Source organism: Impatiens glandulifera, chromosome 3 (genome assembly GCF_907164915.1).
Source record: "Impatiens glandulifera chromosome 3, dImpGla2.1, whole genome shotgun sequence".
Lineage (NCBI taxonomy): Eukaryota > Viridiplantae > Streptophyta > Magnoliopsida > Ericales > Balsaminaceae > Impatiens > Impatiens glandulifera.
This window is the reverse complement of record NC_061864.1, coordinates 11298162-11324268: the sequence shown is the minus strand read 5'-3', so window position 1 is coordinate 11324268 and position 26107 is coordinate 11298162. Positions and strand designations below refer to the sequence as shown.

General features: G+C 33.0%; 3 protein-coding genes across 3 annotated transcripts; all 3 read right to left on the bottom strand.

Annotated features, from left to right (window-relative positions):
• Window positions 1-292: 292 nt before the first annotated feature.
• On the bottom strand, window positions 293-19046 carry LOC124931310. The gene is made up of 18 exons (XM_047471745.1): window positions 18571-19046; window positions 17871-17950; window positions 15559-15609; window positions 13836-14342; window positions 13479-13736; window positions 12425-12493; window positions 11479-11658; window positions 11184-11235; window positions 10787-11068; window positions 7544-7654; window positions 6776-6946; window positions 5747-6022; window positions 3881-4504; window positions 2597-3093; window positions 2447-2507; window positions 2294-2362; window positions 954-1438; window positions 293-626 (listed from the first exon to the last, which is right to left on the bottom strand). Exons 1-17 carry the CDS (start codon window positions 18778-18780, stop codon window positions 1367-1369), a joined length of 3570 nt encoding a protein of 1189 aa, XP_047327701.1. The 5' UTR covers window positions 18781-19046; the 3' UTR covers window positions 293-626; window positions 954-1366.
• A 3012-nt stretch (window positions 19047-22058) lies between these two features.
• Window positions 22059-22949, bottom strand: LOC124931846 (enoyl-CoA delta isomerase 1, peroxisomal-like). Its single transcript, XM_047472420.1, has one exon. It carries the CDS (start codon window positions 22896-22898, stop codon window positions 22161-22163), a length of 738 nt encoding a protein of 245 aa, XP_047328376.1. The 5' UTR covers window positions 22899-22949; the 3' UTR covers window positions 22059-22160.
• Window positions 22950-23144: 195 nt separating this feature from the next.
• LOC124931248 (ubiquitin-conjugating enzyme E2 7-like) lies at window positions 23145-25757 on the bottom strand. Its single transcript, XM_047471673.1, has 6 exons — window positions 25594-25757; window positions 25380-25482; window positions 24480-24577; window positions 24291-24391; window positions 23715-23792; window positions 23145-23491 (listed from the first exon to the last, which is right to left on the bottom strand). Exons 1-6 carry the CDS (start codon window positions 25640-25642, stop codon window positions 23414-23416), a joined length of 507 nt encoding a protein of 168 aa, XP_047327629.1. The 5' UTR covers window positions 25643-25757; the 3' UTR covers window positions 23145-23413.
• Window positions 25758-26107: the final 350 nt, after the last annotated feature.

Sequence of the window (26107 nt, the reverse complement as noted above, 5' to 3'; positions counted from 1 at the left end):
AAATTATTTATAACCTCATAAAATATCTTAATAGTGTAAATTTAAAATTGTAAAAATTTAACTAATTACCTAAATTAGGAGTTCTGAATCTCTATAATAATAAAAAAGATTGGAATTTTCAAATAATAATCAAACATACTTATAACAAGGAGCAAGGCAATTGCAGTTGATAAAGAAAAACCATCTAAAGGTTTAACATTTATAAGAAATTACTTACCAATCCAAAATTATTAACTTGTTTCTAAACAAGTAAAATCTAATAATCCTCCATTTTCAACAGTCAATGCTACACAAAAAAAAAATTATATACACTGAAGCTGTATATTATTTGTCAAGACTAGTTTTACAACAGAAATTTACATAACAAGGCAATAATAAACCATCCTCCAACATAAAATTTGGAAAAAAAAGAAGAAGAAAAGAGATCAATCAAGGTAACAACAGAGATAACGAAGTTTACAAAACTGAATGAACTGTAAACTATATTCAAAACTATGATAGGAAAACCGGAACATGCCTTATAAATGCAGGCATGCACCTCGACGTTGATTGCTGCTCCTGGTGAGGGAAGCTCCAAAGTAGTTTTAAATAGACTGAATTGGAATAAAAATTGAATTGATGGCTTCCTGTATACATAAAAGAAACATCCATCATCATCCATCTACTAATCAAAAAATCAAGATAGCAAAGTATTCTCTCTTCCAAGTGCTGTGTCAAAACAGTTGCATGATTCTAGCAAAATTAATGTAAGCAAGCAAAGCAGCATGTTATTCATGAATTGGCGCCACAATTTTTTTTATTTTGTATTCCATAGCATTTGAAGTAAGTCCACAAAAGCATTGTCCCAAGTCATTTATGTTGTAATTAGGATAAAAACTGAACCTGATTTCATGAGTTAATTAATATTTTTATTAAAGAAAAATTTAAAATATAGAGGGATGGTGCATAATTACCTGAAGTTGGAAAACAGGAAGCCTGTCCTTATCATGGATATTGGCCCAAGATAAGTTTTCAAATCTCTACTTCCTCCAGAAGGGCAGTCCGCGTCCGAGTCTTGATTCACAGGTTAATTCTTCAATTTACAAAGTACAAGTTCTGTTGGGTATTTTGCTTCCATCCCAAATATCTCCTAGGTTACATGCAGGAAATTTCTTTAAAGCACATTTAGTCAGTTACCATAGAGAAGCAACAGAGTAAATATCTGATGCTACCCTGTGCGGGCTTATTATCTGGCACTGTAATATTGTCATCCAACACAGAGAAAGTCATTGATATGATTCAACCGTTTCAAGGGTATCAGCAATAACAAATATTCAACTTCTTGAAAGCTGCTGGCAAACTAAAAACTGGCCAGATAATTCACTCGTTATTCATTTGACAGTTGAAGTATGCCATGCATCTGAAGATATGGATTCTCCAGAAGCTTTTCATTGTTACTCTGCATAAAAGACACAGCCAATTAACTCAGTTAAAGAGAAAAAAGGCAAGGATCCAGCCACATTCTTTTTATTTATATTAAAAAGGAATCCGCTAATAAACTACTACCCAGACACCAGTCATAGAAATACTACCAGTATATCATAAACCCATAAAGAAAACTGTAATTGCTCAAATAACATGTTATAAAACTGGTTGGTTGGGAAAAAAAGGTTATATATTATAACAAGATCAACAAATATTAGGAAAATAGGAATGAGAACTTTTATGAAATAAACAAAGAAATCCTTTGTAATCTGTGAGGATTGTCGTTCCCCCAGAACGTATAATATAACACTAAAGCCGAGTATCTGTGCTAACCATGAATAAATTTCTTTTCTACTTCCAGTGCAGATAGGTTACTAGTTCAGTCTCTTTGGATTTGATATTCCATTTGGAAACACTTATTGTTTCAATATCTTGATCCTTTTCCAGATTCAAATATATATTTTTTTAATATGGAAGTGTTTCCAAATGGGCCCTTATTTCATAAGTGTTTCTAAGACACTTTCATTTGTTTGTTAGCTGTTCTAGGTCTTACCCAGTGACATATATCATGTTATTTTAATCTTGGTCTGATACTTAACTTGGCATTTTTTACCGCAATCCATTTTATCAATCAAACAAAGAAAGGGAAAAGAGAATATACAATCTAGCACTTGAAAATATAAAAAACAATATATAGAGGAAGCGTCAACAGTCAATAGAACCTGAATATAAAAGTTAGCAGTTGTTTGGGCTATATTCAAACAGAGACAAAAAAAAATCAACAAGTTTGACCCATAAAGACACTAAGATAGTTAAGAGAAAGTTGCACCTGTTGCGCTTTGTAAACAAGACTTTGAAGCATCCGCTGGTAATTTTCAGGTTCTTCTGTCATCATTCTCTACAATACGAAACTCAATCAGTTCATAAGTATGTAACAAACAGAAGTTTCAATAACTTATTTAACAAAATTTAGACTTCTTGCCTTCAAAAGAAATGTTGAAGAATAATATGCTACCCTGGAGTCTGTATCATCTAGAAGCTCTCTGCAATAGAATAAATTGTAGTAAAGGTTGTCTGACTGTATATTAATGAATGTGATCTCATAAACAAGTGTATCATATTTTTGGCTAACCTGAAGAACTCTGTCCGACCAACTTCTTGAAATGCTGCAGGATCTGCAGTGCATTTCCCAATTAAAAGCAACAAAAGAGTAGCTCTAATATCTGAAGTGGCACCTGGTAAATTTCCCCTTCCTTTGCTCCCAACAGAAACACCCAATGCAATGTTATCAGTAGCAGCACCAGCAAGTTGAATCAAAGGCCAATAAAATAATGCAGCTGGAACACGAGCAATCAACTGCATTGGAACAATAGCTTGTCCTCTGAGAAGCAATGCAGCCATTGAGGCTGTCCCGCATACTGTAACATCATTTTGGACAAATTTGCACTTCATATCTTCCATTGGTTCTTCCCATGAGCTATTACCCATATGGGGTGCTCGTTCCATGGTGTCCCTTCTAATTCCATCTGTTCTGCCCAAAGCCTTATCTTCATGTATTGCACCTTTATAAGATGACGGTGTTGCAGGAAGAACTTTTAGGCACAATTGGGAGAACAAGATATCACACATCTGCTTAGATACAAATTAGGTACAAGTCAAAGGAAATGTGCTTAGTTTATGGCTGATCTCTGATAGGCAAGTATAATAACTTATTTGAGAAAAAGAATGATCAAGATGAAAATCAGGCCAGAACAAATAGGTAGATAGTATTCAAGATGATATTCAAGTTAAAAAAATTGGAAAGATTGGACCCTTGGCATCCACAAGGTCGCGCTATTAAACCAAACCAAAACAGAAAGAAACTCTAGTTTGACTATTATTGGTTATTAGATTTATTTCAACTTCACCTTCATATAATTGGAAGAAATAATGAAATCTTGTCATCCACTACCATAAGGTATCTGATGAATGCCAAAATCTTGGTAAACTAGATATTCTACATTGATGTATCCAATTCCACAAATATAAATGCAATCAATTGATATATAGTGTTCCTATCAGCCTTTTGCTATATCAGACTTCACATGTATGTAGTTTAGTTATGTTTTCCACATGGGGCTACACTAGATATCGTCAGTATCAATGTTTATTTCTCAATACTTTCAGTAGTTTGAAATTTCACAACAACAGATTTGTTGTGTTTGGTAAGGCAGACTAGTGTTGTCAGAAAGCATTGAGGTTATGATATTGAAATGAGGTTAATCACCTGTGGGGTTGCTAGGAACTGCATGAAACAAGAAGCACAATGGAACATTGATCATGGAAGATTATGTGACGAAAAATATATGCATCAAAATTAATGATGCAAGTCCAATCAAAGTGGTTATTATAGAATTTATATTTACAAATGACATACCTTCAATATGTTAATACGGTCTGTCTCATTTATTTGGGCCACCAAAGACAAAGCAGTGCTCATAATATCTATTACTGCATTGGCTTTCTGAAGACGAATATTGTTTTGGTCTATAGCAGCATCACTGCGAGATGAATGTGGTAGCTCGCTCTCATCTAACAAAAATTTGCAGCGCATAAGCAGCCTTTCTAGAACAAACAGAAAGCCCCATCTGATGACACTGCTTTTCGATTTCAATAGCCCACACATGAGCCAAACTGGTAGAGGAACATCTGAGTCATCTGAATAGTCATTAATACCAGCAAGGGCAATGTTCTGCTGCAAGTTTCTAATATTTGAAAAAAATGTTGCATCTCTTTCTTCACTTATTTCAGCCATCAGTATGTCCCCCAACCACACATAACCATGCTGGCGACAAACAAGTCTTTCTGAATGAAGAAGAGAGTGCAATGTTGCCCAAGACAGCTTCAATCTCATACCAATACTGTGTCCTAGTGGACCATCTTCAATGCTTAGCATGGACTTGTAAGATTTAGTTATTTGTATCATCTCCGTGAATTCTTTGTCCAAATGTGTGAATGAAGTAATATATGCATCAAATTTATCAGTAACCTTCTCCAAAAGCTGCAGGAACAAGGTGGAACTTTTAGCTATAAAGCAACTGCAAAAAGTTTTAATGAAAGTACAGATATTTGCGTGCAAGTGAAAATAATACAACAGAACAACTAAAAATGCAGCAAATTCCTATCAAACAAAATAACACCACGACATAAGCATACTGAGATTAGAAATCAGAAGGCAGACAAAATGCATGTAATGGGTAGAAAGAAAAAGAAAAGAGGATGACAATGAGTGTCAAGAACTTCCTTTGGTATCTTTACTTGGTTAATAGAACATCATCAAGATTGACCAGCAACTGAAGTTTCCAACCCATTTGGGCAGCCATGGAACCTGAGTTTCATGATTCATACATTATGGTTGCCTTTTTATCACATGGTCTCTTTTAACTTCTTTTTTTGCTTAAAGTACAAAACAATAATGTTCTTAACTGCTGAGGTTGAGAAGCCTAGATAATTCAGATCTCATCGTATGTTTTTTTCTTTCTAAAAGTGAATTATAAATGTAAGGGTCATTGTGGAAAGACCGGTATTAGCTAAGGATAAACAGAAACCATACTAGACAAATAACCAAGTTGAAAATTGCATAGTGATTCAGTGCAAAATATGCTGTAGATACTTGCATTAGATGTGGTAACATATTAGTGTGGTTTGGAAACAAACAATTCCATTGCTGTCAATAGCAAGAAGCCCATCCTGTTGTTGCTTCTGTTTAAATTTTTTGCTTTCCCCCTTCCCCATTTTTGTAAAATTTGAACGCTTCTCACGCTCTTTGTTTTTAATGAAAAGTTTACCTTCAAAAACAGCAAATAGAAGCAGTGAAGAGGCAAATGAAAACTGAAATTAAACTAAACATAACCAAGCTTACTGCAAAATTAATTGGGTATGAATTCTATACCTAATTGAGCTTAAATCATTTCCTTCACAACAGAACTTTTGTACATATGGATACCAGACTCAAGATCATATTTAATACAAGTAGTCATGGTGTGGACTCTAGAAAGCCTAAGATGAATGTATTGGGAACGTAACTTTTTTAAGGATAAACTTCATTAGAGAATGAATTGGCAAAACAATTTCAGTTCTGGTATTTGATTGTAAATTGCATGTGAAAAAGTAATGCATGAAGAATAAGTGAAATAAGAGGTAACAACATAATATATCAAGAGCAAGCATGAAATAAGAACAAATTATAAAAATCTATACATTCAGTTGAAAGTACACAAATATAGGTAAAATAGCCAAGTACCATGTTCAACCGCTCACTGTTAGGATATGTGGACAATGACGCAGAGACAGACCGTCTTAAAAGCTGACCAATTCCTTCAACACCAAGCTTGACAGATATATAAAAAGCTTCAGGTGCATCTACAAGTGTAAGCAAAGTAGCGATAGAAAGGATCTCCTCGTCTGTGTAGTCTGATATGCCAGCAGCTATGCATGTTGCATTAATTAGATGCAAAACATAGTCAAAAAGCACCACATAGAGGTTCCTCCTTTCATCCAATGAATTTGAAAGCATCAACTGCATTATGAAAATGCTGACAGTTACAACAAATATGGATATGATATGAGGTGCATCAAATTTCACAAGGAAAACAGAAAAGCCTGGTTTACAAGCTGTAAAGTGCATAGTTTGAAAATCCTTTTTCAGCCTTTTATGGATCATATATAGCTATGTATGAGCCAGTAACGCAGGCAGCTTCAGTTTAATACTTTGCCAGGCCATTCAAGCATTATGTTGAAGACTGGTTCATTCAGATATCAGCAAACCTACAAGTGAGTGCTTACATTTACATCTAGAAGTAAACTGTAATGCACCGATTCCTCTTCATATGGAAGTTAGGAACACAACAATTTAGAAGATCCAACAACAGTTTCCACAGAGGAGAGAGATGATTCTTTTGGTATTAATGTTTTGGGTTAACTACTAGCTTATTCCTCATAATAGTGGCTGTACCAACTGGTACAGTTTGGCTACCTAAAAGATTAACTCATGCAAAGTCTAACTTCAAGACGTGCACATACACAGCTTTTTGGTGCATGAACAATTTTAGTACATGAATAACAATGATCATTCAATCAATTAACAAGTTGACTCTCTCTTTCCTCCCCACCCCACTTTTTCTTTCTCTTTTTTCTTTTTCCCTTCCAAATGAAGGCACAAATAGAATCATAAAAAATGTATCATCAACATTACATGAATTAGATAAGTGGAATCATGGGCAGATATCATATATGCAAAATGAATTGTTTTGCCAAGAGGCTGTTGCCATACCTCAAGAAAGACAAATTCAATTCCTCCAATCAAATCAACCTGCTCCACAATAAACTTTGGTGTTGTTGACGAAGCTTCATAAAACATATTTGCTAGTATGCCAATAAGTTTGCTGCGGACTAAATCTGCCCAGGAATATCTTCTACTGAGTTCTATCAGCACCTTAACCACCTTCAGGAAGAGTTTGAATAGATGATGAAGTTATTTATAGTATCAGGATTTGGCAGTACTAAACCAACAGTCTAATATTAGCCCCTTTACCAGGTTTCTTGATGCAAAACAGAAGAAGTACCAGCAAGAAACAAGATCAGACATCAAGATTTAGTTTTTGTAAGAAATCATAGTTCACGTAGGATAAGGGATATCTTAATAAACTGACAATATACTCCTAAAATATTCCAAAATACAATGTGAAAGGAACACCCAGCTGAGACTGGTAGTTATCTTTGTAACAATTCAAGAAACAAATTTCAAACACTAGTAATCCACAAGATCACAACACTGACATGGAAAACCAAGTAGCTTAAGTTTGAATCAAAACAATAGTAGAGCACTATAACCAATTTCACCTTTTGTCCCATATCTAACAGCATCTATTTCAAATCAGATTCAGAAATTACTATATCAATCAGCCAGACAAGACATGATCAGAATTGTTTTCATCCATCTAAAGCTGTATCGCAAACTTGCTCCATCAGGCAATATGAACAAGACAAAACAGATAAAATATCTCTCTTTTCTAACATCCATACAAGAAGATTCACTTACTCTTATGTCAAGACCTTCTAATTTCTTCCTCTTGATTTTGCCTCTGTCACAAACAAAATAAAGCAAACAACTCAAGGCAGATGCCCAAACAGATTCTTCCTTCTCTTGTCTCTGACAATAAAATCAAAGCAGCAACCATCATTATTAAGAAACAAGGAGACCAACCATGAAAAACACTATCATAAGAAAAAACTGTTATAAATCACAATAAAAAATTATATGCTCAATTTCAAAGACAGACATTTTATGGTGCACCCAATACATGTAGTAGTTATTTCTGAAGATGGGAGGCCAAGATTAAAATACAATACAAGTGGGTCCTCCAAAACACACTCCCATATACCTGTTCACAAAGTTTTGCTCTACATCATGAGTATGAGGACTCAAATTGTATTCATAGAGAAACAATGTATGCCCAGTAAGTAAGCAATGAAATGAGTAGTCAAAGTCCCCAAGTAAATCTTGAGAAAGTCATATTCAACTGTGTGATCTCAGAATTTTCAACATTGCACTGTGTAAGGAAACTTGTGTTTATATGTCTATCTGAACTATTAAGATACTGTATGCTTACAATACTCAAGAGAGAGAATAGATAAAAACTTCTAATTTATTTTATTTTTTTATATTTTGAAAAAGGTCAACTTTTCACTAAAAAGAATGCAAATTGCATTCATACGTTACAAAAAGATGGGTGGAGGGAGAGAAGAAAGAAGAAACAAAATACATATGGAAGCAGTTTAAATGCCAATAAAATCGAAAATTTCTCATTCCATACAACCCTTTTCCGGATTGAAGCGAACGCGACATGAATCCTTTGAGACGATCAAACTTATAGCATTTCCAGTCGAAGACTCTTCTATTTCTTTCTTTCTAGATCGTCCACCACATGATGAGAGGGATTGGTTCAGTCATCTGCAATGTTGTTGCAAAACCCTAGTCAATCCATTTGACCCAAAAATCTACTACATTTCGTGGAGTATCCCATTGGAAATGAAGGATGTTCTGCTTCTCTTGGCAAGGTTGCAATGTAGAAGTATGTGGTCAATGAATTCTTCACTCTTCAAACAAATGACGCACCTGCTAACCAAATGAAATTCCTTTTCAGTTTGGTAGATGTCAAGACTTCTCCGTGCATAGCTTCTCATCCATAGAACGAGTTCCACACCTCCTTCCAAGGAAACAGGGATGAAATCCATTGGAGGGGCGCATGAAAGATGTAGCTAGTCTTGAATTCGGGAGAGTCGGTCAGAGTAAAATTATTGTCCATGAGGCGCGCCAGTCTCTTCTCCTCGCCTAGGGAAAGTCGTCTATTTAAGGGTAACTTCTCTTATTTATTTAATCTTGAATAAATTACATAATGAAGTATGCCTTGAAAGAGACACAAAAGACTTAAGATAGAGTTTTCCCAAAAAAAAAGACTTAAGATAGAAACAGATATTAAGGAAACTCTAAGAATTCCAATTGATCATAAAAAATATTATGTCTATTTAAGAAAGGGATTTAGGTAATAATAGATAATTTTCCTATAATTAGGGATAGAATAGCCTAGATTGATTTTCTACAGTCCCTCAACCATAGGTAATATATGATTTCCAATTCTAGTCCATTATCCATGAGGGCAACGAGACATTGAAGTGTGTGGAATGGTTTTTTTGAGAAACTCGTGAGAGAAATGAGCATGTGAAGTCCACCCAATTTAAGAATAACCTTGGGAAAGGTTGTGTGAATGGCCTGTTATTAATGTGTAACAAAGTAACTAGAAATCTAGGATTACGAAGAGAGAAGTCATTAAATGTGAGAAGAGAAGAAATCCATTAAGATGTTTTAGTTAGGATTTACATATTTTTACTCGCATCAGTGTTAATGCTTTAATTGTTGTAATTAAACAATGCCCTAAATTAACATCTAAACATACGTACAATTTTGTTTTCTCTAAAAAAACATCCATTACGAGAGAAACAAAATTACATTCAACATATTCAATCCATTACAAATGAAACTTAGGTCACTATTTATACTAAAAAAAAGGTCACTATGTATACTACCACTAAACCAACTAACAATATTAACTTAGGCCCACTAATCAATATCAACTCAACCCAAACAAGTCTCATAATGATTCTGGGAGCGATGACCTGTGTAACGAGGGAGGGCCCAATTGAAATAAATGCTCATCACTAAGAGGGTTAAGCCTGTGAGACCAAGGACGGTTGAGAGCAAGTCTGTGAGTGAGATTGGCTTGTTGTGTTGGAGCCTTAGACTCAGATAGGCTGAGTTTCTTTGACACTATGGGAGCAATAGTGTGTGGAGTGATTAGAGACAGAATCGACCTTGCGCGTGAGATGGGAGTTCCGCAAAATGGGCGTTACATGAGCAACAATGTGAGAGATAGAAGGAGACAGAGTATGAGGTTTGTTGAATGAGAAATATTGGCACTGAGGGAGCAACAACGCGACCGGAGAGAACAAGGAGACGAAGGCAACATGAATTTCGGTGTGGACGTAGCACCAACTCGAGAAAAACCCGTTTGAGTTGTGTATTGTTAGAGTGTCGAGAGGAGAAAGACATTGCCTTTTTGGAGGACAAAATGGGTAAGGAAAATTTGATACAATTTGACTTTTCAAAACCAGAAGCCTCTTACACCAGCCATTGGCGAAGGCAGAACCAACGACGCCCTCCACCAGTAGCTACACTGGCCATTAGCGAGGAAGCGAAAGACCCTCAAATTGTAACATGAAGCTTTGATACCATGTAGGATTATGAGATTCAAGAGTCTTTTATAATTTTTTAAAGAATTACATAATGAAGTTATGCCTTAAATAAGCACACAAATGACTCAGTAGGGACTAATTGATCATACCAAATATTATATCTATTTAAGGGAATTAGGAAAACAAGGGGTATATATAATTTTTCTATAATTAGGTATACCCTCGCCTAGAGTGATTTTCCACATAAACTAATGATCAGTTATGCATGAACAGATATTAATGCAGCAAAAGTAGAGAGCAGACATTTTATACCTGTTATTCTCAATTAGAGATATTCTTTTTCAGGCTAGGTTTCAGCTGATGCAAGATACAAGAAGCAACAAATAGGATGTGTGTGCCTCTATTTCAAACCATGTAATCATATTTTTTATTCTTCAAATAAGAAACCTTTACAGTGCATTTGGCCTCTATTCAAGCCATTAAAATACCACATCATCTAATTTCATAAATGAAAAACTTGATAAGTTTGTACCTGGATTAGATGAAGAAGAATCTCATACAGAATGCCCAAGATCCAAATCTCAAATTTTGAAATAGCCAAAGAAGCCTCAATATTAGAATACTCTGGTGCTCTGTTTCCCTGATCAGTCTGTTGAGTTGTATCTTCATAATAAGATTCTTGAGAATACTCTTCCTCAATGGTATTATTATCATCAAGTATCATTGGCTCCAAGAGATGCGCATGAACCCCAAGATTTAAGATCAAATCAAAAGCACGACACCTTGATGATGGTTTAGGAGAGGTAAGCATTTCCTGAGAAAAGTTGTATTATGTATGTAAAGCTAATCAAATTACAATGCCTTACCAGCATATCAAAGAAAATAAAGCAACAAGAAAAATGTGAAGTGAGAAATCATGGATACAAAACCTCAAGCATGGATAAAGTAAGCGGAGCAGCAGTAGCAGAATCCAATACATACCTACAAATTGGAATTTCAAATTTTAACTCCAATAATAATGGTTGGAGGTCCAGTATGTAAAGAGAGAGAGCAAGACTTTAAAGGCAAATGCTAAGTTCTCACGTCTAGAAACATAGTTAGGTTATGTCAGCAATGTTGTTGTCAATGATGTATAAGCATAGAGGCAAAGGTTGTGTTATATATGCCATGCCTATCAGAACATCCAGATGAGCATTACAGACAAACAATGGTGTGAGAACATACATGTCAATCACAAGTTTGATGAGAACGCTCACTGCCACATCCATTGATGGCTTTCCACTGTTTTTACTTAATTTAGATGAGACCGTTGTAGCCCTGGGATTTGGAGGTTGTGTCTCAGCAGAAACAACAGCAATTAGCTCGCACACTTCAGCCGGATTTAATCGCAAAGGTTGTTGCTGGCTGGTAAATGAACAAGCATACCATGAGAGGAAAGCAACAGTAAATCACAATTTTTATTATGATATATACATAAATAACAACAATATGCTTGAGATATGAGAAATGGATGCAACATGACAGGAACAAAACTTCAACTACTTTTCAATTGACATCGAGGCAGAATAACCAAATAGAAACTCATGAAAATCTAGGAAAATGTTTCACTAATGCAGAACCTTCAGTTATTTATATAACTAATAAAGAAGGAATCCAAAAATGGAGAAGGAATGAGCAAAAGTTGAATGAGATTTTCGTGAATTTTGAATTGTCTTTTAGAATAACATGATCATTTATTGGAGGAAATTATAAAAGGTATAAAATAGTTACTTATAATTGATTTATTAATAAAAATAGAAAGCCCAGAAAAAGAGGGAGCAAAAGTTGAATGAGATTTTTCAAGAATAACTGTAAATGATAATGTAGAGGGAGCAAAAGTTGAATAAGATTTTTCAAGAATAACTGTAAATGATAATGTAGATAACAAATAATTTTACACATTACCGCGCAGTACGCGTATAGAACCTAGCTGTTAGTAAAATAAACTCAGAACTTTCTGCAAGATATACAGCCAATATCTAATTTCCTCCAGGCAACGAAGCGGGTTTTTAAACATTTTCACGATGTTTGTTGCTTGCACGTACCCAAATAAATTACTTCTATGATCAGCATGTGTGTAATAAGAACAATACTTCATATAACCATAAATCAATCTCTCATTCATGTGTACCTGTAGTGACGATACTGGAAAAGTGGTCGAGCCCTTGGACGAAATGTGTTCAAAGGGGGTGAATCTTCCCTGATAAATGAAATAAACGATGGTCACAACAATATTTTCTTAAACAATGTAAATATGCCTTGCAATATTAAATTTAATGCCTTGATCCAGATATAGAATAATATAATGCCTTTTCCTCTTTCGATGAGTAATATTTATAGTCATTCAGGAACTGTTAAATCTGGTAGAGATTAAATTTCTAAACAGCTTATTTATAAAAAGAAAACTACAATTCCCAAAACATAAAATTAACAACAATCAGGCACATTCCCAGATAACAGTTATATAAAGAGAGAACAAACATAATCTAATCCTGAACAGAGATTGCCCCAACCCATTCTTAACCAAATAAATTAGCTCCAAATATATTTCTTCCACCTGCAGTTGACCACAATTCATTTTTCGCAAGGAACAAGAAAAAATCCTAAGATAGAGAATATTGCTAAGGTACATTCATTGACTTTATTCTATTTGTGTTTTCATCCCCAAATTATATCAATATAAGAGTAACCAGATTAACAGACTATTTCTCTTCAAATTACTTTAGCATATTTCAACTTGTTTTAACAAAGTCAGCATTTTGAATCTAATGTTTTATATACTTGGTTTTCATTGGATTGTGTAAAAAATACAACTCAATTACACACTCTAGCATAGAGGAAACACAAATTTCAACTCAATCAAATGATCTAGCATGAGAAGACATAAATTTCAACATGGCAGACAAATTCACAAACTGATAGTCCTAATGTAGTGCAATAATAGACTCAAATTAGAGCTCTTAAATCCCCCTTCTTGATCTGTTTCCTATAACTTGAAAAGGTCTTAAGAACTTTTTTCCAAAAAAGGCAGTTCAGCAAGGAAGAATTAACAATGAGTATCTACCATATAAAGGAAACACATACATAGTATCACACAATCATATAAAATTTGTCCCTATAGAATGACAGTGTTGCCAACAGAATGATTTGATTAATTTCAAAGAAATAGAATAACGAACACATACCATATCTGATTAGGGCCTGACTTAGTGCGTTTAAATGCTGTTATTGCTCTCAAATGGGCACGGGCAGAAGCAGAGTTAGTAACTGTAGTAAGCAATGAAGGCTGCAATAGTTGATCTAGGTAAGGCATATCAGTAGTTCCAAAATTCTTCCACGGTTGACCCTTCATTTTTGCTTCCATATCACCAACCAGAAGAGCTGCTGCACCTAGTTCTGGGAAATTGTGCAAGGTTGCCTCTTGAGAACTTAAAACATGATCACTGCAAATTCACAAATGTTAAGCAATGATAGATGATTTCCCAAACTTTTGACAATATTTTACTAGACAAATGGGAAGATTTTGAATTCAAATGTATTACCCTTCAGATGAGATCAAGGATGATTCTTGGTTACTACACAATCTCCATTTCAGAACATCAATGGCTATAAACTCGATACCTTCAGTTTCGTCAACTTCTTCAGCAATAGGCGTCTTTGAAACAGATAGTGATGATGTTTCTTTGGTCTCAGAGGTTTCTTTATTGTTTACAGGATTTAATTGTGAGTTAAAAGATTTGCTCAACAAAGAAGACAAAGATGGAAGTGATTGCCTTGATGGTGCTCCAGCAAATGCTGCTGGTTGAAATGACCGCTTTGGGACATGCTGAGCCACTAGAGAACGAACATAATTTAGTGACTTTACAAATGCAGTCCCAGGAGAAAAACTTGATACAGGCAAATGAGTTGAAGTTATAGATGGTATTGTTGCCCCATTTTCTTGTGTTGCATATCGAGATGATCTTCTGTATGAGCTATTATTACATTCTGCAACTATACTCATACAAAAGCGGTCAATTTGTATTAACGTCTCTTCACTGGGTTTATACCTACAACATAAGACATAATGTTTCAAATCTGAGGTATTGATTTCAAATGAAAAATAAATGGGGCAACTAGAGTTAAGTACTTCTCTTCTTTCTTTGGAATAAATAATTTCTGAATCACAACAAAGAGAACTACCCATTTTGTTTTAGGAACAAAATGAACAATCATAGTTAGTTACTACCAACATCAGTTACCATTTTATCACCAAATAAATGTTAAAAAGTGAGGGAGAAGTTATCCATGGAAAATAGAATTCGCGAGCAAACAAAAACTATCAAATGTCACAGGAGAATAATCATAAGCAGATTCTTCATCATTTAATATACAAGATAGAATGTGAGTAATCTATGATTGCAACATTTTTTATAAGTACAAGATAAGGAAATGGAATTTCATAACTCTATGGCCAGACAATTATTTATGAAAAGTTTAGCAAAAAACATACGAAGCAGTTTGTATGAATGTGTTTTAGTACAAAACGATGGAGAAGAGAACCATCTAAGAGTGATGATCCATCTCCAACCCTATGCATACAAAACCTGTATACAAGGATAAGGGACATGGGTAGCAATTGCAAACTATTAGATAATAATTTCACGTAAGCAGACCAATAATTCCATTTTTCCAAAAAAATAATAATAATAAATTCAAAGTTGAAACAGAATACAAATATCAAGTATTTTACTCCCAAAGCAGGAAACAGAAATGAAACAGAAGATGACCCAAAGAAAGTGTGCATACAGGACCTTGAGGGAGATAGAGATCAATAGACTTGGAAAAAGTTGTATATTGCAGCTAAAGGAAAAATATGTTTTTCCTTTAATTGATAGTAAGGATGGGTACTCATCGCCATCCCTAAATTTGATATCATAAAGATAGCAACTTTTCAAATCAAAATGGAACTAAATCTTCTTTTTTTTAACTTTCTTCATGCTATAAAGGACTGAACTCATCAACAGAAGGGAGGGAGCACAGCATAAAACATTTTTCTAAGCAATAAAATCTTACCCCTCAACACATTTTAGTGTTAGAACATTATTACCATGCAAAAAATATCATCCAAGCCCAATTGGCATACATTGTAATCACATTAAAAGTAATAAGTGGATTGTATATTATATTCAAATCTCTTAAGCAATAAATCTATTACTTTCAAATAAAAGCAATTCCGTTAAACATGAAACCGAACAAACCAATTTCGGTTGAAGAGGAACCTACCTCAAAAGATATCTTTTCAAAAGAGCAATGCATCGTGCAACAACGGCTGGGCTGGTAGATACAAAAGTTGCATTGGTGAGAAATCATTGAAAAAAATATGCAAGAATATAAAAGGTTCACAAACAGGAAAAGATTTGAAAGATTTGCACATGAAAATGCATAATGATAAAATGAAAGTAATCACAGAGAAAATGAACAAACTTGTCCACCACTCAAATTAAAAGACTGTCCGTCCAACTCACACTTCATCGAGAGAGAAATGCCTAACAACATGAGCTTTGGATGTAAATATTTTCTTTTTACATACTCATTGACTGCTAGAATAAAGATCAGTGCGGCACAAAACTCAGTGCTGCTGGAATGATATGACATTATATAAACGTTTGAAGAGCATATAAAAAACTAGGGAAGTAACATGTGTATCAGTTATCAGCACAAAAGTTCATCCACAACCGGAAAGAATGTATACACAGATAAAACACAAGGATGAAATTACTTATGAAACGATTATTATTTATGTTCACTTCTCAAGGATTTTTTTTCTTTATTAAGCTCACTTTTGTCTACAACCAATGAAAACTAGTTGCATTAAAATGTCTGGAAAGTCAAACATGCTCATATAATATGGGAAAAGGGAGTACTTTTTTTTTCTTTCTCGAGAAAAAGGGAGTATTGTAAGTGCCCTTCATGCATTATATCAACTCAATCCAATTAAGTGTTGTTGACTCACCTTATATCACCACCAAACAGAATACAAGCATTTCTTATAATAAAAAAATTGTAATTAATCAAATACAAGGGGAAAGGGTTAAGGCTAATGTCCTATAGTTGAAGCATACATGAACCAGTATTTAATTTGAATCTAAAGAGTAGCTGCATTTCATTTTGAACCAGTTTATGCTTGATTTTCACATATGTATGTGAGTAAAAGCAAAAACAATAGAGCATTAACAAAAAAAAAGCTACTACCAACTTCCAGATGAGGCAATTATTCAATGGATCGTCAATATTGAAGGAAAGACAAAAGGATGGACATGACCATTAATATTAAAACAATACAAAAAATGTATATATCAAATTTATTTATACATAACCTACTAAATAGTTCCATGACTGTTGTTGTAAGTAACAAACATTATGTAAGAATGAGACAGAGATATTCTGTTAGAGTAACATATCCGAATAGGATTAGCTTAGAATTACGATTTTAATAAATTTGGATAATTAGGTTTTCCTAGTTAAATGGAGTAATTATTCATATTTTACGATAAGATAACTACTCCATGTTTTTAGAGAGTAAGAAGTATCTAAATAGGAACTTATGTGTAGTCAATTTAAAGGGAACTACCTTTGGAATAAAGATAACAGATTACCATTCCAAATTATGTGTGGTATCAGAGCCTTGTGAGTCTCAGAAGAAATTCGATTCATCTTCGAAAATCCCTAACCCTACCAACAGGAGGGTGTTGTCCTACAACCAAGAACATCATTTGAAAACTTAAAGTGGAGCAACTTTCAAAGGGTCGTATTCAGAGATCATATCATAAACAGCTATCACCTTAGGTGATACTTTTGATTCTTCACCAATGTCTATCACCTCCTACAAACTAAATAGGACCAACTACCTACAATGGTCACAATCATTCCTCCTTATGTGACTGGAAAAGGGGAGGACCGACTATCTCAGAGACTAGATAACAATTCCATCAAGGGAGATTCATCCAACAAAGAATGGAGGATCAACAACCACACAATTATATCTTGGTCGATCAACTCATTCAAAAGTAAAATAGGCGGAAACTTACCCATATATGGAACAACAAAGGAAATCTAGGATGCATCAAGAAAGCACATTCAATTAGAAATACAACTGAGATGTTTCAAGTTGAAGCAACTTCGCATGATATGAGACAGGGAGACCTTTTTGTACTACAATACTTCTCCCTCCTAATAGGCACTTTGAACTCGAACAAAGTTGAAGAAGTGACCGCCTATAAGGAGATTGAACATAAACAACTCTACAAATCTTTTCTTGTCTTGAATAAAAACTAGACGTGGTAAAAGGAAGAGTCGTGGCCATCAAACCTCTTCCCAATATCGTAGAAGTGTTCCAGTGGTCAAAGAAAGAAGAAAGTAACAAGAAAATCATCGATGGAAACCAAACTGAAGGCTCAATCCTAACATCACAAGTACCAAGCTAGGTAATCAAAAAGAAGTGCATGGAAAGTTGTGGTGTGATCACTGTCGAGATGGGAATTTTGAAAGAGTGCAAGAAGATTCATGGAAAACAACAATCATTAAAAATAAGGTACCTGCGTTCTTTCTCAGCAAGTGTGTGTTCCAGGATTACGCTGTAGGCCAAATCAATCGTTGCCTGAGCTGCAAGATAGTCCTGTCATTATATGTTGATGGTCAGACGCCATTTCGCCACTCTATAATCTAAAATATGCTGAGTATACTAGGACAAACATTTGATGGAGTTGCATACTCATTGCCAAGGAATTTGAGACAAAGCAAACCAAATAGTCAATTTATATATCTAAAACCCTAAATTCAAGAAGATTATGTGGAGTCAATCCCATAACATTATTCAAAGTGGAGAACATTGATTTGGCGTGACAAAAGCTTTTGCATGTGAAGGGATCATGAGTAAAAGTAGTGTAAACATCTACGCAAGCAAAAGAAATGTTATAAAAATCCCCCTCAAGAATACATATTATAACCCAAATGTGTGAAACCTCTGTACAGTGGTCGTTGCAAAATCAACCAAATTTCCTCAAATTTGACTACTTATAATTATATACCCTGTCTCTCTCCACCTAGCCCTCTACCCGATCATGTTCAGAGCATAAAATGTCATTACCAGATGAGATTCGTACAGTGAACCCTAGATTCCATTGGTAAGCTCGGAAAAGAAAAAAGAAAAAGAAAAAGAGGACCCAGAAAAAAACAGTGACGGATCTGGAGAAAAAGAAGGAAATTGAAGAGAATTAAGACAAGATTGCTGCAAACCCGGAGAGTTCTGGAAGCTTCAGAGGCAACGGCTGAGGGGCCACCGTGATGAGAAGGAGCTGAAGGAGAAAGACAATCGGCGACAGCGCGGCGGAGAGGCTCAGGCGGCTTCTTCAAGGAGGAAGATCTCAGCCTAGAGACGTTGCCCAACTGCAACCTGGAACTAGCAGGGCTCCGCGAAGGGCTAAACGATGTCGTCGTCGTCGACATGGATGTAAACGTTGCGTGCGTGCGGCTTTCTTTCACAATCAGTGCATAGAGAGATGATGGGTATACATAGACATAGACATTGTTGTGTGTGTATTCGATAGTACAGATTTTTCTGAAGCTGTCGCTTTTAGACCTTCTCTAGGCATTCAGAACAATCATCTCCAAATGAACTGTTTCTTGTCTGATGGAGAGAGAGAGAGAAAGAAAGAGAAAAAAGAGATTAATTATAATTCTAAAGAGAAGAAGTGGGCATTAGCTGTAAGTAGCATCTTATATATGCCCATTTATTTATTTATTATTATTTATAAAAAGCTATTAATAGCTGTCAACACCACTTCTCAATACTTTTCAAAAATTAAAACACTATTTTGACTAGTTTCTAATGAAAAAAGCAATTTTATTTATTTATATTTATTCATTTGTTTTTTATAACAAAATTCTTACAAATTAGGAAAAATTTTAAAAACACTGCCAATAAAAAAAAACATAGAAGATCAATTGAAATAAGGATATAAAAAAATGAAATAGAAAAAAAAATTATAACAACACTCGAAAATATAGCGAGAACTACGTACAACAAATATACGACGACAAAACTAATAATTACAAGACGAGAGATCGAGTAAAACGACAAAAATAAAATACACAACAAAATCAGTTGCCTACAAGATAAAAGATCGAGAAAAACGACAAAATAAAGCACACGACAAAATCAACGGCTACAAGATAAGAGATAAAAAAAATGACAAAAATAAAACACACGACAAAACCTGCTACAAGATAAGAGATCGATGAAAACGACAAAATCAACAATTACGAGATAAGATCGAATAAAACGATAAAATGAATTGCTATAAGATAAGAGATCGACAAAAACGACAAAAAATAATTCACATGACAAAATCAACCGTTACAAAATAAGATATAGAGAAAATAAAAATAAACCACTTAAAAAATACTGACAAAATTAAACTCTCCACAAAATTATACTAACCATATATCCAACCCTATATTTTATTTTTTTAAATAATGTTTTTAGGTTATAAACTAATTTGATTTGTGAGGCTTTTGTTATTCCTATTTGTTAGAGTTTATTTAATTTATTTATTATATCTTTTTAACAATTACATTACTCAATTTAATCATTAAAATATTAAAATATATTTATTTTATTCTTATAACTTTAAAATTTAAATAAAAAAATATTATAATAATTTAACCCATTAAAAATCAAATAACCTATTTTTTCATAAAATACTATTTTCTTTAAAAATCCAATAAAATCACAAATAATTCAACATCAAACGAGCTCTAATTATATAGATCTAACTATTTTAGTTTTTATCTTTCTATTTTTTATATTTTATCTTTATTTTTAGTGTTATTTATTTAATAGTTTTTTCCTTATGTTAGTATGGAAAATCTATTATTGAGTAGGATAAGTCTCAATCTTTTCCACCCATTGAAGATATATATATATTAGGATTCCTTAAATGAGAAGTTAATGTCCCATTCACTAAAATGAAAGTTTGACAAACTTTATGCCATGTGACTATATGTTTCTCTTGAATTTAAAGTGGAAATATTTAAACACCCATGGCCAAAATAGAAAATGCAGTAATATTTATGAATCTTCAATTGAGATCTTAAGTTTCAATTTTAAATAAAATTTAACATGTTTGGATGAAAATTCAAATCTACTTATTTATTATGTGATTGTAAAACAATCTTGTGATGATTTTTTAAAAGTGATAAATTAAAATAAATAAATGCTAAGTTATGGTAAGCGCTTTTAGAATATCAATTATACAATGAACTGAATTACATTCTAAACAGTGTCATTTATAATAATAAAAAATATATAATAAGTTCAAAGGAATTTGGAGAGTGATTAAGAAAACAAATTTAAAAAATTAGAATTCTTTTGGATTTTTTAATATTGTTTTATAAAAAATGAATTATTTGAGATTTATTTAGAATGTGTTTTTTATTTGAAATTTTAGTTTAATAAAAAATATCAATATTTTGATATTTTTTTTATTAAAAATAAGTTATTTAATAATTAGAATAATAATAATAAAATGATAAGAATATAATATTTAAAAAAACAATAAAAAAAACTCAATATTAGTCAAACTGACAAAGTCAAAAGTTGATTTTTAGTAATTAATATCAAACCTTCCGTTAAAGTGATACATTAAATAATCTATAAAAAGAAACCAATAAAAAAAAGGTAAAGATCAAAATCTTTTTTTTATTTAGGTTAGCTTGAATATAAAAAAGTTAGGTTGTGTAAAAGTTTTTTTTTTAAAAAAAAAACTGATAAAAAAAACAATAATAATAAATTTAATTAAAAGAAACAACCAAAAATAATTTTGAAATATTTTCAATTAACTCAATTGTGATTATATAATAATGAAAAAAAAAAGGTTTACACTTATAAGTATTATAAGTAAGTACTAATAAAAAAATATAAAATATCATTTAATTTTAATTACTAAAAAATAAGTTTATTTAGTATAGGTTTGTTTTATGGAGGTAAATAAAGTTAATTTTTATTTTTTAATTTTTAATTTATATATTTATTAATATTTATTAATTAAATATTAATATACTTTATTTATTTATTTTTTTTTTCATAAATTTCTTATTATTTGTATGTGAAAATTTATTATTTATTATTTTAATTATATATATATATATATAAATATTTATATTAATTATTTTTTTTAATTTTTTTTATAACTTTTTCCTTTATATTAATATTAATTATTAATTATTTTAAAATTATTTTATCTCAATAGTTGAATTTAAAATTGACTTATTCCTTTAACAACAAAAATCTTTCAAGATAAAAATAAATAAATTAATAATAAAGAATAATAATAACAACTTATTCATTAAACAACCAAATATTAATAATTAAATAAAATAATATTTCTTACTATTATTATAAACTATAAATAAAAAATTAAATAAAAATTTATTAAATTTATTTTTATTCATATTAAATTAAATAAGAAAAAAATTCTTTATAAAAATATTACAATAAAACAAATTTCATAAATAAGTTATAAAATAAGAATTTGAGGATTAAAAAATTATGATTTAAATAAATTTAAATATTTAATTAATGAAAAAAATATTAATATTTAATTAATAAATATACAAATTAAAAATTAAATCTGTTTATTAATTAGGCTTTAAGTAAACTATTTTTTATTAATAAAAATTTTAAATATATAAATAAAAATAATTGTGATATATAAAATTGTAAATAATCCGATAGAAAATAACTAAAATAATAAATTAAAATACAACATTAAATATTAAAAATGAATAATATCCATTCTAATTTATGTTTAACCTAAAAATGAAGTTCATAATTTGGATACCACTGTGATCGCATCTTCAGCTGACAGTTCGATTTCAATGGCGGACAGCAGATCGGCGAACAAAACGCATCGAATCTCACCGTAAACAACTCCGTCCCACCTTCTCCTTACCAATTCCTTCCCCAACTCTACACCAGCATCCACCGTCTCTTCCGCGTTTCCATGAACCGAGTCAACGATTCCCATATTGGCTGCAGCCACCGCCGTCAGTTTAACCGCCTTCATCACCACCGCGCGAGGACCTATCCCCGAACCTAATTTGCATTTCATCAATACACCTAACCAAGCCGGGACCTTAAACCCTATATCGAGTTCACTCATATAGAGTAACCCTCGGTCTTTCCGCATCAGGACATAGTCGTGGCAGAGCACCAACACCAATCCTCCGGCAACGGCGTGGCCGGTGACGGCGGCGATAGTTGGAAGAGGTAAGGAAATCAGGTCGCGGACTAGAGATCGGAACTTGATGGAGATTTGACGGAGGCGATCGGCGAAAGTGGTTGTATGATCTGTGTTTCTTCTGGCCCAATCGAGATCGAGACCGTTGGAGAAGAATTTGCCGGTGGCTTTTGTGATTAAGGCTGAAGAAGAACCGGAAGATTCGGAGCGGACACGAGCTAAAGCGGCTCTAATAGAGTCGATTAAGCTAGGGTTTAGCCTGTGCTCTCCGTCGCCGGTAAGAGTGAGGATGAAAACGCCGCCTCGCTTCTCTAGCGTGCACATATCTACACTCCGCCACAAGATTCACATATCCGTATAATTAATCCAAACCAGGCCGGCCGGCCAATTATTATTACTGTATTTAAAAATAATTAATGTTTAAAAATATTATTAATTTTATTCCACCTTGAGATTATGTTAAATATATATTATAAGGTTTAATCTTGAAATAATAGAAATAAAGACAACACAATACAATATTCTCCTATATGAAACATATTGAATCTCAAGTCTTCATATTAAAGTGTTAGAAATGGTTCTTCTATATTATCAAGGAAATAGTATCTTTAAAAGAATAAGAACAAACTTTTTTCACATAAAACACATATAGTTCAAACAAACTCACGACAGAAGGCTAAAGTTTTTTTTTTTCATGAAATTATTTTTATTTTACAGTGGATGGTGGTAGCAGATGATGAACCCTAATGAATGGGCAGAGGTATGCTTTCTTCATTGACATAAAAATGCCAAGCAAATTTTAACAGAGCAGGCCATCATCACCGGTCTGTCTTCTTCTTTCACATCATTTCTTGTGACTTCCTCACACAACGACTCACTTTCTTCCTGAATTCATCCCTTCTATCTCTCCAATCTTTCTGCAATTCCACAAAACTCAATACAGATTATTCCTACATTCAGTAGTAGCAGCAAATTACATGAACTCAGCATGAAAAATATGATATCCTCTCTTTGTAGTAGTATTAGTAGAGTAGTTAAGTTGCATAAAAGATGGAAGTTCTAAGATTGTATCCATCGTGAATAGCAAAATCCTTTTTGGTTATTGTTTTAAGTATAAATTAGGAGAATCCAATTACTTACAGCAGCTTCTACATTTGCAGGAGACTCATCATTAGGACTTGAAAGCATTGATATGATGCTAAGAACTATGCTCTCAACCTGCAAGTTCAATAATCATAAACACGAATCAGATAAAAAAAATGAGTTCAAATTCTTAAGGCTTACCTAAAATGAGACATGGGGTGTAGTATAATGCTAACACCAATAATACAAAGAAATACATGTTAGACAGATTCTAAATTCCTTAAAAACAGTCTAAAATGTATTTCCTCGATCTGTTCCTACACTTGTTTGTTTCATTCGTTCATTCTTTCTTAGCTACCTTATAAACCCCGTTTGGTAGGAATAACAAGTTGAATAGACGTATAAGTTATATATCTACAAGCTAGAGTTATATATATATATATACCCATTATGAAATCAATTACTGTAAAATCTTTATGTGTTCTACTCAAATTACAGAAATCACACTAGCCCAAAGGGCACTAACTCTAGCTTATAGATATAGGAAGGAGCACACTTTCTATTAACGACCATGTATGACCAAATAATATAAAATGAACTATCAAAAGGTTGAAATAGCAGTCATTAGGATACCGTATGAACTGGAGACCAACGCTCACTTGCAAGCTCATACCCATTCGGGTCATCACCAGGGGGATGAAGGATGGAGATGCAAACTTTTCCATCAGCATACACTGTAGATGAATGGGATCATATCAATCATTTAACTGAAGAAAGGGCAACAAAGGATAAGCATCCAATATACAAGAATAAATGACAAACCATTTGGATGCCATATTTCTGAGATAAATTTCACTGTTGGTGCACTGTTTGGGTAATTCGGAGGAAAGGTCATAATAGCATTAAAGAATCCTCCTTCACTGCATGAGGCAAAGATACTTGGTCAATTAATGTACAAAAATATTCAGCAGATGATGTTTTCCACTTAAATAGTTCCAAATTACAAAACAGTATGAAGGAAATCAATATCAAATACAAAACAAACTATATAGAATTATATCCAATCTCAATAGACAAAAGCAAAGAAGGAAACAAACTCAAGAGTCCATTCTAAATATATAAAAGTACCTCACAGAAAAAGAGAAGAAAACAATAGGCAACCCTGCAAATATTGCATCAAACTTGAGCAATTCATGACATAATTATCATATAGATACAACAAAGTGGAGAAGAAACATATAGATAAATGCTTCCTAAGAATTCCAATAGGTCGGTAGGTCTGTCTTTTACATATATAACTACTTACTAAATTTACAATTATGATTTGACCATAAACCTCTTAGATGATTCAATATCATATTTTGTCTAGGAAAACCCTAAGCCAAACACTAAGTGCCCTTTAATCTCAATTTCATGATTCTGAAAACTACACCATATCCAAGATTAAAGAAAAATATGTTCCATACCACATGAGGATTAGCTTAGCATTTTTTTCCAAACTGAATCATTGAATTAAAGCTACTGTTTCCACATCATAGTTTGGATTCCAAGAATACGAAGAGCTACAAAACTCCTTTCTTCTATATGAAAACATCTCAAAAGAGAGACAGACGGATTCTCCATAGCACAACAACAACACAACACACTTAAGCCTTCTACAAATTGAAATAAAATACAACGATGAAGATAAGAGAGAGAGAGGGAGAACAACTTTGCACTTACTATAAGGTATCTGGAGGACCAATAATAGTGACGCTCCATTCAAACAGGTTGCTTTCATCAACCAAACCGGCGGAAAATCCATCAACGGGATGTTTACAGAGATCTGGCAATGAAAACAATGAAAACGTCGTACGGTTAATGAAACAATAAAGCCCTAAGACTAGATCGATCGAAGAGACAAGAAAGCAAAAAGAGGAGGAATTGAGTATAAAACCTTTGAGCTGTTTTTGTAGAAGAAGACTGCCTTGAGATGGAGAAGCCATTGATTGGTACAGAGAAGAAAGTAAGAATTTACCGAGACGAAAGCGGAGGATGATGATGATGATAGGAAGAAAGGCTTGTCTGAATGGTTGGGTTAGAAGAGAAGAAGAGAAATAAAATACCTTTATTTAGGGTTACACTCTCTCACTTTTAAGTTTGTTAATTGTTATCGCTTTACGATCATTACACGTTAAACATCTACCGGACCTTAAATTACAATTTAAATCTCAGGCCTATTTCTATTGGACCTATTTTAAATTATATATTTTTTAATAAATGTTTGTGTCAAAAAATGTGAATTAATTTATTTTCCTAAAACTTTATGTATAAGAATTTTCTCTAACACTTGGCAAGTAAAGTCCTTGTCAAAGTGGGTTGGAGATGCAAAACATAATATAAAACGTGTAATATTTTAATGTCAAAATTAATAAAATTAATTCAGTTTAGTTAATTAATTATTTTAATTA

Excerpts from the sequence above, each read along its gene's own strand:
- LOC124931310 (XM_047471745.1), bottom strand. The coding sequence starts at position 18,780 with ATGTCGACGACGACGACATCGTTTAGCCCTTCGCGGAGCCCTGCTAGT. Across the intron at positions 13,737-13,835 it reads TCCTTGATCTCATCTGAAGG|TGATCATGTTTTAAGTTCTC; the intron begins GTAATACATTTG and ends GTGAATTTGCAG. Across the intron at positions 11,236-11,478 it reads ATCAAACTTGTGATTGACAT|GTATGTATTGGATTCTGCTA; the intron begins GTATGTTCTCAC and ends TCCAATTTGTAG.
- LOC124931846 (XM_047472420.1), bottom strand. The coding sequence starts at position 22,898 with ATGTGCACGCTAGAGAAGCGAGGCGGCGTTTTCATCCTCACTCTTACC.
- LOC124931248 (XM_047471673.1), bottom strand. The coding sequence starts at position 25,642 with ATGGCTTCTCCATCTCAAGGCAGTCTTCTTCTACAAAAACAGCTCAAA. Across the intron at positions 25,483-25,593 it reads TCTACAAAAACAGCTCAAAG|ATCTCTGTAAACATCCCGTT; the intron begins GTTTTATACTCA and ends TTTCATTGCCAG. Across the intron at positions 23,492-23,714 it reads CTGCAAATGTAGAAGCTGCT|AAAGATTGGAGAGATAGAAG; the intron begins GTAAGTAATTGG and ends GTGGAATTGCAG.